The sequence below is a fragment of the Otolemur garnettii genome, unplaced genomic scaffold, assembly GCF_000181295.1.
Source record: "Otolemur garnettii isolate 467f Iridium unplaced genomic scaffold, OtoGar3 scaffold00001, whole genome shotgun sequence".
NCBI lineage: Eukaryota > Metazoa > Chordata > Mammalia > Primates > Galagidae > Otolemur > Otolemur garnettii.
Window position 1 is genome coordinate 40,514,041 of NW_003852396.1, and position 18,133 is coordinate 40,532,173.

The 18,133-nt window shown below is 45.2% G+C and overlaps 1 protein-coding gene across 1 annotated transcript in view; it reads right to left on the reverse strand.

Annotated features, from left to right (window-relative positions):
• GALNT18 (polypeptide N-acetylgalactosaminyltransferase 18) overlaps nucleotides 1-18,133 on the reverse strand; it is a 326,911-nt gene that overhangs the window by 75,255 nt on the left and 233,523 nt on the right. Inside the window, exons 4-6 of the mRNA XM_003781103.3 lie at nucleotides 14,777-14,960; nucleotides 12,992-13,189; nucleotides 8,677-8,791 (exon numbers count right to left, since the gene is read on the reverse strand). Coding sequence (XP_003781151.1) covers nucleotides 8,677-8,791; nucleotides 12,992-13,189; nucleotides 14,777-14,960 — 497 coding nt within the window. The remainder of the gene's footprint in view (nucleotides 1-8,676; nucleotides 8,792-12,991; nucleotides 13,190-14,776; nucleotides 14,961-18,133) is intronic.

The following is an 18,133-nucleotide window of genomic DNA, read 5'->3' on the forward strand; positions in this document are numbered from 1 at the left end:
AGGGCTTATTTTGAGGGGGTATTCCAGTCTTCCTTACCACTCCATGCCAAAATGCATGGCACGGCTATGCCCATCACTAGGTCATATTTTTGGGGTAGGGCTTATATTTAACAAATGCATAGAAATCCTGCTAGGGCTTATTTTTTGGGTTGGTCTTATTTTTGGGGAAACACGGTAGCACTATTAGGATATTAGTTTCTAGTTTGCTTATAGCACTGGATTGCTATGTGTGATAAATAATTGCAGGATAATTGGAGGAAAACAATTGGAAAACATGGATGAAAGGCACTGTCATTGTTATTTAGTTGATATAGAAGCAGCAGATAATCCTAGTGTGGGAGCTAAAAGGATTCTGGATACCCCAGCCACGCCTTGTTTGCTTCCTTCATCTCACGGGCTCTGTGGAATGGCCACCGGCATTTTGCTGGGGCATGTGTAGGTACTAGGTTCTCCATGGCTGAGAAAGAAGATTTAAAACAGAGGATGAAAACTGGTAGACTACAGAAAGATTTCATGAGTTTAGAATAAACTCCCTGTCCAAGGTTCTGAGAAATCTCAGGAGCAAATTTCTGTTTTATTATGTTAAGGTCCATTAAGGAGGACCTTAAATGATTCCCTGGTTCTCCCAAGGCCAAAAAGTGGAGCTTCCCCCTGTCCAGATGTGGCTCAGCCATATAGGGAGAAGAGGCAGAATCATTCACATTAAAGGATTCTACTCCCCATCAGACCTACAGTAAGGCTAAGAAAGAGCAGTTAAAAGAAAATAGGCAATGATCCAGTCTTCAGAGCAAGTAGTAAAAGATCATTCTGGAGGCTGAAAAAGTGGTGTAGATATCCAGTCAGGGAGTCAGCGATTCACAGATATGCCCAGTGGATGTCCAGCAAGAGTCCTGCCTGGTAGACTCTTCTCTGTAACACATTCCTGACAGCTCAATACAGTGGAGAGGAGAGATCTCTTAGCTGGCTGCCTGCTCTGACAATGGGTAGAGCATGGGCCACAGTGGTGGTGGCATTCTTTCCATCCCCATCCCACTGCTTTTGTTTCCAGTCCAGAATGGTGGAGACAGCATTATTCATATTAAAAGTTTAACCGATTTAAAGAAACATAAACAGACTAAGCTTTCAGGTCAGTTTTCCCATGTCAATTCCATCTAACTGAGAACTTGCCTGTTTCAGTATCAGAAATTTAACAAGTTTTACGTTGTTCAAAAAAAATCTTTAGATGTGGGCATGCTCCTTTTGTCTTATTAAGTATACAGAATACAATTCAGATACTTCTTTATGGCCCAGGACTATTATTAAGATCATAAACAATTGTGCCGTGCAGTGTTATGCAATAAACCTAGGATCTGCCTTGATGATTGGCTCTAGGTGATGAACACCTATTACCTGTTCTGTTCTACTTATGTTCAAATAATTTGCACAAGTTCAGAATATTTTGTTCCTTGAAAGTCTGGCAGCATTTGAAGGCAAAACCATCTGGTTCTAGTTTTTTATTCGTAACAATATTTTAAACAACTAATATAACGTCTTTGTTATGGGATAAATATATATTCTATTATTAATTCCTGTTCTTCATTATTGTTATTTACTGGGGTTTTATTCTGAAATTTTTCTAACTACTTACAGCATAGTCTTAGATCAATAACTTTCAGCTTTTCTAATGTAAGAATGAGATGCTACAGAATTTCTCTTACATGCCATTTTAACTGTATCTCACATAATGTAATATGTAGCATATTTATCACTCAGTTCAAAATATCTCTAAGTGTTTGGGATAATTTCTTCTTTAACCCATGAGTTATTTAGGAATGCATTTCACAATATTCACACATTTGGCTCTTGTCTATAATTTTGGGCTATGATCGCCTAACTTAATTCTATTGTGGTCAGAGTATATGTTTTATAGGAGGCTAATCCCTTGACCTTTATACCCCGGTATGTGGTCAGCCTTCATAAATATTCCATTTATGAAATTTGTAAACATCTCATAAATATTTATTCCATACATATTCCAAGTGCATTCAGCAGTTGTTCAATGCAGTATTCTATACATTTCCCTTTGTGTCGAACTATTAATTGTGTTGGTCTACTGATTATTTGGGGAAATTTATTAAAATATTCCACTATGGGAGTGGAGCTGCCAATGTCTGACTATAATTGTTTCTTTTTGCCTTATATTTATAAAATTAGGTGCATGCAAGCTTATAATTGTCACATGTTCTTGCTAAATTGCACACTTACCATTTTGTAGAAATATTCTTTACTTGCACTAAAGCATATTGTAATGGTCTTTCTTACCTAACATTAATGTAACTGCTGTAAATTTCTTTCTATTGGTATCTGTCTGTTATGACTTTTCCATCCTTTTAGATTTTAACTTTTCTGTATGATATTTCAGACATGTTTCTTATAAAAAGTCTATAGCTAATTAAAAAAATAAATTCAAGTCTAAAGTTATTTGTCTTTTTCTTAACCCATGCAAATTTAATGCATTTACTAATATATTTGGATTTATTCCCATCATCTTATTATGTGATTTCTCTAAGTACAACCTATATTTCTATTTCTCTCTTGAATTCATTTTCATATTTGAATTTTTTTCTCTCTACTACTTTGGAAGCTCTGCTTTCTGTATCTATGATTTTCAAGGCTTCCCTGGAAATTTTAATATATTTACTTAAAGTCAACCAGATCCTTCCCATCCTCATTAACAATAGAGGCATTTAGCCAGGCACTGTGTCTCATACCTGTAATCCCAGCACTCCGGAATGTCAGCGTGGGAGGAAGGCTTGAGGCAAGAAGTTGGAGACCTGTCTGAACCAGACCAAGAACTCAACTCTTTTCTAAAGAATGGAAAAATTAGCCAGGTATGTGGCATATGCCTGCAGTCCCAGCTACTCAAGAGACTAAGACAGGAGTGTCGCTTGAGCTCAGGAGTTCATGGTTACAGGGAGCTATGACAAGGTCACTACACTTTAGCTAGGCAACAGAGTGAGACCTTGTCTTAAAAAAATACACACACACACACACACACACACACACACACATATGTCTATATATATATGTCATGTTATGGTGGGAATGCAAACTAATACGTTCCTTTTGGAAAGACGTCTGGAGAACACTTAGAGAACTAAAAATAGACCTGCCATTTGATCTACACATATATGGCTATATATGCGGGTGTTCATATACATATATATGTAGGCATTTTAGAGCACCTTAATTCCAATCACTCCCTCCCAATTTACAATGCCATTGTCATCATTTATTGTAGTTTTGATAGTCCCAAGGGACATTACTCACATGTTATTCACCATCAGTATTTCTTTAGATTTACTCATATATTTGCCACGTTTTGAGGTAATTATTCTTTTGTCTCAGATTTCCTTCGGAGATCATTTTCCTCAAAACTTCAGTATATACTGAACACTTAATTTAATGAAGCTCTGCTCTGCTAATGACAAACTGTCAGTTGTTGTGTGTCTGAAGATGACTTTATTTCATCGGAGTTTTTGCAGGATGTTTTCGGGGGGGGGGTTTACACATACAGGCTGACAATGATTTTCTCTCAGTCTCTTTAATACATTATTTCATGGTCTTCTAGTTCTCCTTGTTGCTGTTGAAAAGTCAGCTGGTATTCTAAGTGCTACTGATGTTCAGTCTACCTTTACTCCTCATTGCTATAAGATCTTCTCTTTGTCTGCCATCCTAGATCTAGGTGTGGATATCTTTGTATTTATCCTGCTGTGGACAGGAAGACTTCCTGAATATGACAATTAATGTCTTTTATCAGTTTGGGAGAACTTTAAGCTATTATCTTTTCACATATGGTTTTTGCCAAACCTTTTCTCTCTCTCTTTCTTTTGTTTTCTTTGCTTTTATTATTTTTTGGCTTGTGGGTAGATTTTGAATAATGTCTTCAGATTTATTTTCAGTTGATTAATTTTATTCCTTTAACAATGGCCATGTAGCTGCCCATCCATGGGGCTTTTATTATTATTATTAATTATTTATTTTTTCTGAGACAGAGTCTCAAGCTGTTGCCCTGGGTAGAGTGCCATGGCATCACAGCTCACAGCAACCTCAAACTTTTGGGCTTAAGTGATTCTCTTGACTCAGCCTTCCAAGTAGTTGGGACTACAGGTGCCTGCCACAACACCCGGGCATCATCTTTTTTAAACACACACAAAAAAGACTCTCTATTTTTTTGTTTTTAGGAAGCCTGGACCAGGTTTGAACACATCAGCCCTGGTGCCTGTGGCTGGTACCCTACCCACTGAGCTACAGGCACTGCCATCCGTGGGGCTTTTAGTTGTCATTTTTATATTTTTTCATATTTGAAATTCTACTTTTATCCTACTATGATTTTTATAGTCTCTTGCTTGTATTTTTCAATCTCTTCTTTTACTTACATAAATATACAATGTATTTATATGCTGCGTCTAAAAGATTCAATAGCTGAAGACTTTGTGGACCCGATTTGGCCGTCTCTTGATATTGCAGTGTTTGTCTTAGTACTTTCTTTTCCCCTTGTCTATTTTATGAAGTTTTAAAACTGTGAACTCATATTCCTTGGAACCTTACCTGCGGGAATTTTGTGGCCTGGGTTAAAGGGGTCTTTCTCCGGGAACGTTTTATACTTTATATGAGAACATAAACTTTTGGAGTCCCAGCTTTATAGGCAGTGAGACAAGCCTTGGTCATTGTATCCTATTCTCTGACTTCTGTGAAGTGAGAAAACGTAAGCTTAAAAGTCACCAGACTCTTCAAATATCACAGACCCAGCCTTTTTCCAGGTCACTACTTTCACTCACTTTTGGGTCTCTGGATGAGCTTCCTAGGGCTATTATAATAAAGTCTCACAAACTGGGTCACCTCACATAACCTAAATTTATTCCCTCACAGTTCTGGAGGTTAGAAGTCTGAAATTAAAGTATTGGCAGGGCCATGTTCCACCCAAAGCCTTTGGGGAATGACCCTTCCTGTCTCTTCCACCTTCTGATCGTCCCAGGTGCTCCTGGCGACATCATGACTCCAGTCTGTGCCTCCATCTTCATTCCACCATCTTCCCCTGGCGTCTGTTTGTGCCCAGATTTTCCTCTTTTTATAAGGACACCAGTCATATTGGATTAGGACAAGCCAGTACGATCTCACTGTAACCTGATTATATCCTCAAAGACCTGATGTCCAAATAAATCACATTCACAGCTATCGGCAGTTAGTACATATTTCAGGGAGGACTCCATTCAACACACGGCAGCCTCCAACAACGTCTTAATTCCTTGCCAGCTCTTAAAAGCTTTCTTACATATTCTAGCACTTTTACAGTTACCTACAGGATTTTTCTCTTTTCTATTCAGTGTCAGCTCTTATTTCTTGCTTGTTTCATCTGGCTTGGCTGTAGCAGCCCCCTCCTTTTTTTCCCTTTGTGTTGTGGACTTAGAAATCAGAAAAAAATAAAGAGTGAAAAACAAGATGACTTTAAATGGGGACTCAGTAGACATAACTGGGAATAAAGCAGAAGGAAAGTACAGCATGGATGTTGCAATACCTTCCCGGGGGAGGCTCAAAGGACTTTTACCCCTAGATCACTTGGTACATGTATCCATCTAGACCTCTGAATCTTAAAGATCTGGAGTTGAATCCTTCCCCTGCCTTATATAAAGTGTATGAGCTTGAGAACATTTGTAAGCTCTTCATTGCACAGTTTCATCTGAAAAAAAGAAAGAGTATTGTAGCTCAATCACCTCTTTCTTAGGATAGATGACACGGTGCCCAAGCAAGACCCCCAGCAGAGAGCAGGCCCTCGGTAATTATGCAAACAACTCGTTTTCAGTGTTCCAAACACATAAGGACTTTTGAATCAGTTGCCTCTGGATAAGGGAGGTCTGACGAGTAATGTCTTTAATTTTTATACACAATCCTGTGTTGTAATTAGGGCAGATATCCTATTTTATAGATGAGGAAACTGAAGCCTTGAGATGTTAACTCACAAAACACGAAAGACTGACAGACACCAATAACTGCACAAAATGAGAAAATCTGTCTTGGCGATGATCACTGGTTCCGTGTCCCTTAAACGGGGAACTGAAATTCAAATGAACACATCCCTCCCTTTTGTGCTCAGTTCTGCTAGCGGACACGTTATTGGGCCTCTGCATTAAAAGCCACCTTTTCTTCCTCTCCAATGACACTTCCCATCTGTCAAGTGGAAGGGAAGAGATGGAGGGGAAAGAAAAAGCCAAACGACATTTCGCACTGTATTTTACCCCAAGATAGTTTAGCTTGTCTTTGAGAGCCTCACCCAGGCCCACACTCCACAGTAGCTTTATAATCTGGAGAGAGAAAAGCCAGAAATCTCCCCCGCTCTGTGATTGACTCGCACACATGTTGGAAGCAGAGTTCACAAATCTAATTCCTTTCTCCGTTCGCAGACATTTTTACCCAGAGAACACAAGTGACTGGAGGCGGTCCTGCCCGCTCAGCCAATTCCTGACAGCAGCTCCGAGTGAAAAATATTATGTTTGGGGTGAGCGTTTATCCAAGAGCAGTGCTGGAATGAGATGTTGAGGGCACAAATGAGGAATAAATGACCGGTGTTGGAAGAGCTGGAGAAATGAGGGTGATTATGCAGGAGCTGTCCTCTGTGAATACATTAGCTCCCCAATAAGCCCATGCATTTCGACTGCCTCCAATGCAATTTCTCAGCGTCTCAGTGAAGACAGGTGTCTGGAAAGGTCTTTTAAGCTCAGTTTCAGTTAAGCTGGTCCTGCTGCCAGTCCTCAGAGCCTGGGTCTGAAGTCTGGGAGGTGAGTCAGGCCCCACACAGCGCCTGACAGGTTATCACAGGTGGTGTGTGATGCTCACTGCAGGAGCCCAGTCTTCTCCTCGGGTTATGGGCTAGGGCTCTCCAGGGCAGCTAGGGCAGCTGCCTGCCCAGTGGGGTAGGAGGGCAAAGGAGGTTAGATGTGAGGGGAGGGTAGATCCAAGTTGCAGACCTTCAGTGGGGACTGAGCAGCAGGACCTGGAGACCCAGATGTAGACATGGAGGCCAAAGGGGCAGCCAGAGGTGGGAGGGGTAGGTCTGTGTGGACCTGAGAGCAGGTTGCAGTGAGGAGGAACAGCTCAGATGATCAACAGGAGCACCAGTAGGTACAGGGTCCTACTAAGCACTTGAAAGCCTATAGTGTGTGGGCATGTCGGGCTGCTTAGAGACTGTGAACTAAAATAAATCTTAATGCTCCCTGCCAATGGCCGACTCCTGGACCCCCTCTTGGTCAAGGGGATTCCCCAAAACAGTTGTTAGCCATGAGAAAGCAGATCAGGCATGCCTCACCATGTCCCCCTCCCTTCTTAGAGATGTCTTTTGTGATTCATTAGCAGGCCTAAGGTTCTATAAGATATACCCGCAGGCCCTCACTATACACAACAAACCACTTGAGTCTGGGCATAGTCTGGTAGTTTGTCTCTCATTAACAGACCCTTATCTTAACTCAAGCATTTGTTTTCACTGACTCCTGGCTTATTGGACACAGCCCAACTCATTCAGCCAATTGCCAGATAAAGAATCTTTAAACCCACCTAGCACATGTAAGCCCCACTGCTTTGAGATGTCCCACCTATTTGGGCCAAATCTATATATGCCTTCCATGTATTGATTTATGACTTTACCCATAATTCCTGTCTCCCTGAAATTTATAAAATCAAACTGTAACCACCACAACCAGTTCCTTTGCTCAAGGCTTCTTGGGTGTGGCTCTCGGTCATGGTCCTCAAGTTCGGCTCATAATAAACCACTTTGAATTATTTTACAGAGTATGGCTCCTTTTCCATTGATAAGATCCCCATGGAGAAGACAGAGGGTACCATCATGGGGTCTAATAGGGACATTCTCTGGGCATAGAGATGGGTTTCCTTCTAGGAAAAGATCTTTCCTGGTATCCATCATCAATCATGTTCTTGTCCCTCATATAAAGGGAGGGATCCACTCTAGATTTATCTTCCCATGGGCCAAGGGAAAGGAGCCAGAAAGACTAGGAAATTTGTAGGGTGAGGAATAAAATGGAGCCTTTTGTGGATCCACACCATGAGCTGACAGCTGCCAAGTGTCCTGTGTTTTGCAACAAGAGAAGATAGTGAGGCAGGAATGGGCTTGTGGGTCTGGTGAGGTCACTTGGTGGGGTCAACAACCAGCATGGAGGGCGCATGACTGTGTTTTGTTTGTATCGCATTAGTTCATGTCCCTTTCAACAAAGTCTTTGGGAAAGTTCTGTGGCCCACCATGGAGAAGACAGAGAGTATGGGAGTGACAAGTCCCAAGGGTCACTGTGAGGGTCACTCTTGTCCAGCCACCCTGTGATGTTTATTGTTTCTTCCTGGAGCCCCTTTGCTCATCCCATGGGCCTAAGTGTGGTTTTAACAAAGAGATTGCTCCTCCCCAATGGGAGCTCCCCGACCTTCCCCTGCCAGGAAGGCTTTGAACTCCTCTTCTTCCTGAAAAATCAAGAGGCTCCTTCTTCTGGTCCCAATCTCACACACCTGGACCAGAGTTCAGGATTAAACATTTAGAATCAGTCTGCAACCCTCAACCTTAAGCGCATTTCTCCACCCCTGGACTTGTTGGTCCTTGTGGGAGCTGAGCCCAGCCCTGTGGCAAGAAACCCCACTCACCCTGATCCCGAGCTCGACATTCTCACCCCCGTAGACCTCCATGCCCTCGTCCAGCAGGCCAATCTCCTGGAAGTATTGACGGTCCACAATGAAGCAGCCAATGAGGGCAGGGCTCCTGCAGGGGTGGGCAGAGAGGCCATGGTAAGCAGAGGGGCTGTCTCATGGGGTTGTAGGATAGGCAGGGCCTTCCTAGCAGGGGGATCTGATCTTCTCCCTACCTTTGCTGCCAGAGTTGGGGTGAACCTCATTCTTGGAGTGACCCCTAACCCTGGTTCTGGCCTCCCCAATTCTGCAGAAAAGCTCTTTCATCAGAGCAGGAGCAGACAGCTCCCATCCTGGGATCAGATAGCTATCACTTGCACATGTGTCAGGCCGAGGAACGGTGCTTAGACTTCCAGTCCAGATTGACTGTCTATCTCCAGCTGCCCTGACCCTGACCTCTGCACAGCCAGTCGCTATCTCTGCCTCGACACCCATGCCCACTTTCTTGCCCTTGCCCAACTTGGGTTCTGCATGTTAACTTCAGTTTACTTAGATTAGCTGAGAGCAGGTTGCAAAAAGCTTTGAAGAGCATAGGTAAACAATTTGGAGTTTGTGTATAGGAAAAGGGGTGGCCATGAGGAACTGTGAGCAGGAGTAGTATGAACAGATCTGGGTTTAAAAAGAAAATATTCAGGCAGCTGTTGGGTGACTGACTGGAAGAGATAGAATGGGAACTGAGGGACCCAAGTTGGGAAGCTTGGTGCTCTATCCAGGTGTGAAACGAGGAAGACGGGATCAGAATACCAGGAATAGAGACAGCAATCACTTACAGACGTATTTAGATGTAAAATCAGCAGAACTTCAATCAGAAGAAGTATGAGGGGGAGAAAGTGGGAGGAACCTGGATGCCAGCCAGCTTTCTGGCTTGGGTGCTGGTGGATTGGGAGCTACTTGTCAATAAGGAGTTCAGAAGGAACTGGATTCAGCAGCATTCCATGCTGGGAAAACTGACCTTATGCTTCCGGTGGGATGTCGGGGGAAATTTCCAACAGGTAGGGCTTAGGTAGATGGGCTGGGTCTGGAATTCAACGGGGGTCTTAGGTTGGACCCAATAATGATAGAACCAGGAGCTGGAAGGCCTTTGCTTCCTCAATGGGGAGGTGAGCTCTGTGCAGCCTCCCAGCTCTGCACAGGACCTCAGAAAGTGAGTGATCCATATCAGGTGAGTCAGCATGAGTGTGTGGGGCCGCTTCTCTGCTGAGAGCATCATTTATGCAATGACTTTGAATTGTTCTGCTGTACAATGCGACCATTTCTAGCCTTTGCCTGGCATTTTAACAGCCCAGTGTCTAAAGGACTTGGGAGGTAGTGGGGGGCAGGGGGTGGAAGAGAAGGAGAAACGAAGAATCCTCAGTGATGAGAAAACTGTCAGTCAATCACATGCAAATAGATCTGTCTTTGAAATTGGAAACTCATCAAGGTGAAGGAAAGGCTATTTTGCAGGCCATTTCCCTGGGGAATGCTGATGCAGAAGGCTGCTCTGACAGAGACAGGCACCCTGGGGTCACTGCCCCTCCTTCCTCCAAATTACCAATTTTATTTGGAATAGAAGGCTTCTTCCTGCACAGACTGCAGGCATCTTTGGCAGTCTGAGCGCCTCTCCTAAAGCAAGCTGAGTCCCCGCTCTGGCAGAGGACACTGAACCCTGGCCTTGGAGGTAATCACTCTCGGAAAAATCCCCGTGTCTGAGAGAAGTTCCCTAACGTCTCTGGGCCTCCAATTCCACACCTGCAACATGGGATCTGTTGTAATCTCATGCAAACTAAATTAAAGGATGCAAAGCACCCAAGAGCTCCTGGACATAATTGACATTCATTTAAAAGATGCCCTATGCTTGTATATTGAAGAAGCCCAGAGAAAAGCCCTCTCTAAGTGCACGATGGTTTAGAAGCATCAGCCTGGCAGAGTGGGGGGACTGCCTTTTCCCCTTGCATTCCTGCCTTGCTGGGCCAGGACACACAGGAAGAAGCCTTCTTTAACCTGCCACTTCCACACAGGGAATGAACAGAATCCAAAGCAGTTACTCGGGGATGAGCCCAGGCCACCTCAGTGGTCTGTTATTAACTGGCAAGGGTATTAAATGGACTCAATCAGCCTAAAAGTGTTATTGATTTATGCTCTGCATTATTCCTGAAAGGATTAGAAATAGCTTATGAGAAAATGTAAAATACATCGAAAACTATAAATAGAGAAATGTCTGTAAAGACCCAAAGATTACAATAAATCGGGGGACCAGCTAGAATGCAGGTATAGGCTGAGGTCCTCTTCCACTATTCTTAAAGTGGACCCCAAAACTTGGCTCTGGGATTCCTGTTGGCCAAGGTGAAAATGAACATACATGGTCTTAGAAATAAAATGTGTATATAATTCTCATGTGAAATGTCACACCGATAGATTCATCAGGGATAGCAAGGCTTTCTTTGACTGATAGTTTTAAAAAAGTTTCTCATGTGAATCTTCTTAAAAGGATCACTTAGGATGGTGAACAGCCATCTCAAAGACATCTTTTTATCTTTTCAAATGCAATAGAAGATATTGCTGGTTTTTTTTTAAATAGCTTACACCATGTGTGGGCAAAGCCCTAACGTACTGCTCCAAAGAAAAAAGAGCTGAGATGGGCCACAGACATTTGTATAAATCACAGCTTTTTGTGGCATTGTCTTCACGTAGGAATACAACCAGGAATGTTCTTCCAAAAAATCTCCCACCAATGTAATTTCTCTCAACCAAGTTTTTGATAAAAAACTGAATGATAGAAAATTGGAGGTTGGGAGGACCTTTTCCGGCAAGGACCTAGCAGGATCCATAAGACCGGACTGATCCACTTAGAGGCGAGCAGAACGGAAACAGCTAATATCAATGCAGTCTTCTGCAAGAATGCTCACTGCTGCATGGGGGCGTATCTCCCTCCAATAGCATCCAGCAAATCTAGAGACAGAAACTGGCCATACCATACAACTAGCCATAGCATACAGCTGACTTGCTGCATAGATTCTGCCTGGCTCCACGGCCCAGCCATTCTCCCCACTCAGTCTTGCTCTCCTCATCTTGTACAGCAGAGATGACACAGGAGTTGTCCTCAGATTACGATCAAATGAGATCATGTATGTGAAAGACCCTTGTCCACAGCAGACTCCCAACAAATTTTTAACACCACAAAGTTGTGGTAGGGGCCTAGCAGAGTTAAGTAACAGCAGTAACCACTGGAAAGAGAAGTAGGGTTCTCTTCCATACTGTTTTAAATATGAATGTATTCTTTCCTTCTGGCAAGGAAAAATGTGTTCTTGGGGAATAATTGCTTACTTTCAATTAAATTTTTCATCATCTTTCTCTCTCATGTAATACAAAGCAACTTCTAATCAGCTTCTAATCTCTTTCCTTCTAGAAACTGTCCCTGGGGCCACCTTTGCTGTCTGTGTGTTTAACAGGCAGGCCTTGGTAGGAAGCATTGAGACACCCACCCTATCACCCACAGGAGACAGGAATAAGGGCTGGTGGGTGTGGTTATTTCCGGAGAACTGACCTCTGATCCATTAAAGCAGAGGCTGAAGCGGGGGAGTCATTGGACTGTCTAGGAAAACAGTAGCAAAGGCAGAAAGAGTCTGGGATCTTTGAAATGCAGTTTTGAAATACTTTTGTCTGAGTCCTACAGAATAAAACTCAAAGATCATCATGGTCTACCTGGACCTGTGGGGTCTGGTCTTGTCTATACGGCCCTCCCGACTCAGCCCGGGGCTGTGTGGTTTACACCCTCTTTCCAGTCCCTTCGAACCTCCTCTGTGTCTAAAAACTTCACAGATGGGTGCTGACTCCCCAGCCTCACCATCACCTACTCTTAAAAACAAGTGCAAAGTCTACCCTCTCTGAAAAGCATTTCCCCACTCTCCATGCAGTTTCTGCCTACTGCGGTAGAATAATTGTTTTATTCCAATGATTTTTTTTTCTGTCTTCACTAGACTCCAGGCTTTGGGGGGCAGGAACCAAATCTTAATCATTCTGGATCCCCAGCACTGAGAACAGCAGTTGGCACCCAGCAGTTGGCACTCAGCAGGTGTCCCATGGAGATGTTGAAATGAGTAATTCAGGGGCTGTGAATGGATTCTGGGATCATCAGAAGCTTGGAACAATGACTGAAGATCACGCTGTAATTCCTTCCTACCCTCTCTACCCCCTGCTGTTCCCACAATGGGGCTCCAGCTGGAGAACACTTGGGCTCCAAGGGGGGCCAGGCCTGGCAGTCTGAGCAGAGAGACCCCAGGTGAGGAAGCTTTACCTGATGGGGGCTGTGGAGTTCTCCAACTTCCACCAGGACTTGGGGGGATTTAGGTAGCGACACCACAGCTCCCAGTCAAAGCCCTGCGCAGCCAGTGGGTACTCTTCTATCTCAAAGTTGTCATATTTGATGTTATCAAAGGATGGTGAGATGATCCGTTTCCGGTTCTCCTTGATGCGGGTGAGGACAGGTTCAGCCCTGAGCACAAGGGAGCAAGACACAGGGAGAGAGAGTCACTGTGGGCCCCCCCCCCCACCGTGGTGGACAGCAACCCGATTAGCATCTCCCCCAGGGGAGAGGTGCGCTGCCTGCTGGGAAGGAGCCCCTGTTAAACTTTCCACCCCCTGGGGACTTCTGGGATGGCAAGAGGCCTGGCCACTCCTGCAGCATGTCCAGACCTGAGCTGAGAGACTCTTATTCCAGCCAGCTCTGCGCCTGCTTGCTTTCCCTTTCTCTGCTAGGAAAAACCCCCTAAAACTTAAAAAAGAAAAAAAAGAAGAAAGAAAAAGATCTGAGGTTCCAGCTTTCAACTCAGCTTTGATTTTGCCAACATTCAATGTATCAACCTGGAGGAAAAGACAGATGGGAATGGCGGAGACTCAGGTGAGAGCAAACCCACGTCCACCGTCCATGCAATGCTGCCTTGGAACACCACCTGACCCACCTCCTCAGTGTTCTCCAACTGCCCAAGGAGAGGTGGGGCACCAGGGCTTTCCCAGAGAGACAGGAGGCCCCGCAGACACCAAGCAAGCAGTGTGTGCAGAGAGGAGTGATAAGCTTCTCATTAATAATACATTTGGTGCATAATTGTTTATTCAAATCAGCTTGAAATAGTAAGTATCCCTCTTCTATTCTGGCCATAAATCCACTGAAAATGCTTTTTAAATAGTTGCAAATGGCAAGCAGGGGCTTCAACTATAAAAAATGGTTGCACGCAGCCTTCATTTGGGCCTGTCGTGCTGGAACCCTGTGCAGGCTGTGTGCGTGCCCTGCGGCTCCTCTCTGCTGAGAGGGGAGATGGAGTCTGAGGAGAGCCCACCCAGCACCATCAGACATTAGTAAAATGGCTGGCAACCTACTTGCCCTGGCTACATGCAGTCATCTCACTGTCCGGGCCAGGCCCCAGGCAAGGCCACACTCCATGGGCTGCCCTACAAGATGCCAACATGGCTGCTCTAGCCTACTTGGCCACAGCCATGAGGCATTTTGTCCGTCCCTTACCCTACGCAGCACTGAGCAGCCCTGAACAGAGGAATAAAGAAGTTCAAAGACTTAGTTTTACTATAGAAACAGTCTGAGATGATGTGCTACCTCTGGCCCTGCACTTGGGAGAGCTCAGGGCACCTAGGATGACACTAAGCCTTCCCCCATCTCTGCCCACTTGGTCTTGGCCCTGTCTGTGAGGAGGGCTTCTGCCTCCTGTCTGGTCCAGCTGTGCCTTTCTGGTGTCAGAGACCCATCCTCAGCTGGTGGGCAGGCACCTCTGCTTTATCTTGAGAACATACCCCCCTCTCTGGTCACACTTGCCTGGTGCCCACGCTAGCCAAAGCCACACCTGTTGTCACCATACCCTTTAGGCACTGTGGGCTCACCTGTTGTCTCTGACCACCCCCGTGAAGTGCCAACCCTGTTGCTTATGTCACATACATACCCCCATCTCACTGGTTTCCAAAATTCTCTCCTCTCCCTCCAGCCTGTGACTGAGATCCCAGCATGCTTTGCTCCCATTGGTGTGGAACCCCCTGACCCCACTGGGACACCTCTCCCCTCCCCAGGGGGCCTTACCAGCCTACATTGAACTCCACATGGGCATCGAAGAGTGCTACCACAGGGGCCGTGGCCGCCCGCCAGCCGCTGACCCTGGCACGGATGAGGCCCTCCTGCTTGCTGTGGCGCACGACCTTGATGAAGCCTGGCTTCTGGCCGTTCACCTTGTCCACATATGCCGTCAGCTTCTCCTTCAGTTCCTCTGGTGGGGGAAAAACACATTCTTAGCAAGGTGGGGGTCGGAGGCACAGGGGGCAATCAATATTCACTGACCCCCAGAGAGGCTAGAGGGCCCAGTCCCCTCCCTGGTCTTCCTCGGGGTTCCCCACAATGACCAGCGCAGCTCAGCTGTGAAGGGAACAATCGAGGGGAAAACACTATTGACTGAGCCCCAGCCACACGCACAGCACAGTGGGAAGATGGTGGCTCAGAAGAGCTCATCCATTTCTCTAACATCCCATAGCCTGCAAGTGGCACAGTTCAGGTGTCTCAAGACTTGAAGAGCCATGTTCTGTCCTCATGAGCTGGGCTGTCCCCTTCCCAGTGCTCTCCATCAGTGCTCCCACCACCCCAGGGAGAGCCTCATCAGCCAAGACCCAGCCCGGGCCCACTCTCCACTGGGGTCTCCATCTTTCCAGGAAGGGGTGGCCAGGAGGCTGCCCCTGCTGACATTACTTTGCTGCCTTTAGTTGCTGAGCCAGGCTGAGCATTTGATGTTTCTGCTCCTTCAACTGCAAATGGGGCCTGAGGCAACAGAAATGGGCCTCAGTAGGGCTGCTTCCCTCTCAGCAGGGGGAGCACAGAAGCCATGTTGATTATGTCTTCCATAGCAGCTAAGGCAAGAGCCCATGACAGCCCTCCTGATTGCTTGGATGGGATTTTAAAGTTCATTTCGAACCAATTACCTCTCTCAAGGTGTGAATCCCCCCGACTATTCTGTGCAGTCCATTCCTTTTAGGGCCACTTCAACTATTAGATGTTCTTCCTTCTGACCTCCAAATGCCAGGGTCCCTCAAACTTCCCTTCATTAGTTCCCTGGGACCTGTTTTGAAGCCACAGAAGACAGATCAAGTCCCTCTTCCACAAAACAGGCTGCTAGAGTGGAAGACCATCCTTCAGTCCTTGCTGAGGACTTCTCTAGGTGCAATTCCTTCAGTTCTTCCTTATGTTCCTCAAATTTCATGAGTTCCAATTCTTTAATCATGTTGAAATTCCCTCTAAATAAGTTAATGTTTACCTCTCTTAAATTATGTACCCAGAAGTTGATATAGTACTTTTCTTTTAAATTGTGCATCCAGAATTATGGATCCACTTGGTCTTGGCCCTGTCTGTGAGGCTCTGCCTCCCATCTGGTCCAGCTGTACCTTCCTGGTGTCAAAGCCCCATCCTCAGCTGGTGGGCAGGCACCTCAGCTTTATCTTGAGAACATACCCCCCTCTCTGGTCACACTTGCCTGGTGCCCATATAATACTTCTGAAGTAAAATAGGCTATAAAGAATACGGGGAACTAATCACCTCCCTTAATCTAAAGCCTATGCTCCTATTAATATAATCTACAACCACATTGATTTTGACTCAAATTAAGCTTACTGAAAATGTACCTGTTTTTACATGATGCTACTAAGTGAGGCCTCCTTCATCCTGTATGTGAGTATATATGTAGACACATGTGCTTGTGTGTGCACACATGTACACATGCACACCTGAGTCAAAACAAATCATCTTACATTTAATCTTATTTCATTTGACCTCTCTGAAGATTTACATGATTTGCCTTTTGTTATCTAGTCCTTCCAGCTTTCCAGCTTCTGCAAAAGTGACGAGCATATGGCCTTTATTGTCATCGAAGTCATCCTTTTCAACAGTGTCACTTTTGTCCTAAGCTAAGGCCAGTGGGGGCTGTCAGGTGCTCTCCTTCCAGTATAGAGACAATTCAGCAGACTTTTGGGCTACGGATGACACACTGTAGATCTCACTGTAGTCCACAGAAAATGACCTCATGATCTCTGACTGTTGCAGCTGACCGGGGAGGCTACTGTCTCACAAATGTCAGTACACTGGCCACACAGCTGCATAACTCAGTATACCCCATGCTTACAAGACCCTCAAGCACCAGTGCCAGGAGGCTTCTTAAAACATTTACTGCTTCATCACTTCAAAGGTCCATTTCTCATATATCCTTTTTGAAAATTTTCAATAGAGCTCGCAAAGCCTTATAGTTGGGCTTTTGATAGAGGCAGTTAAGTGGTGAGTGCACAGAACTTGGAGTGAGAAGTAGGCTAGTGCCAATGACCTGTTATATAACCGCTTCCACTCCCCCCAGGGTGCATTTCTGTCCCCATCCCTTCCTCCCCTTTAGGCCAGACTGACGGGGGTGGCTATGGTTTTGATGGGAGCAGGCCATGAGTAGTTACTATATAATAGTCCCCCATGAATCCCACCTCGCTAAATTCATATCCCGTGTGGCTGCCTAACATGCTGAATCTGGGACTGGACCCAGGACACAGCAGAATGCAGCAGGAGAGACACTGCACAACCCCTAGGCCTAGTCTATCCGAGGTCTGTGTTTGTTCACTTGCCCCCCTAAGTAAGGCAGCCCTTGCTAGCCTCCTTGAGAGGCCCCAGAGTCCCTAGTCATTTAGGCCACCCCAGTGAGGCCCCAGATAAGCCACCAGCTGATCACAAATGCCTGGGAAAGCCCAGCTGACACCATCAGAGACAAGCTGCCCAGCAACCCCAGCCTTTATTGTAGGATTCAGAGCCAATGAATGGTTGGTATTTTATGCCACTAACTTCTGGAATGGCTTTTTATACACAAAGGATAACCCGGGTCTGTTGACCTGGTCTGGTGCTGGGGTTAAATAAGACCGGGAAGTCCTGATGCACAGGAAATGAAGTAGGATGCAGAAGAGCCAGCTCAGAGGGGGCAGCAAGAGATGGACGGCTTTGCTTCATATAGGAGCTACTTGGCCCTTCGTAGCTCTGAGCTCTGTTGACATTGAACTAGAATAAAGGTTTCTAGGGGATCAGGAAAAATTCTGTTCCTAGTCAACTGCAGCTCAAACTCATGTTATTAATTAGAAGAGGGAATTCTTTTTAGCCTCAAACAAAACTCCTATCTAAAAACAAGAAGAAAGAAAAAGTCTTGAAATACTCTGGATGATACCAGTGCAGTCTGTGCAAAGTATCTTTATCTACAGTAGAACCTCCATAATTGACCTACATTGACCACCTCCTTAAGATGACTGAATTTTCACACACCAGACATGGACAGTATTAGTACAGTAGGTCTAGTTCCTTATGTTGACCACCTCCATATGCTGACCAGTTTGTTACAGTCCCTTGGATGGTCAACTTACAGAGATTGTAAGGTTT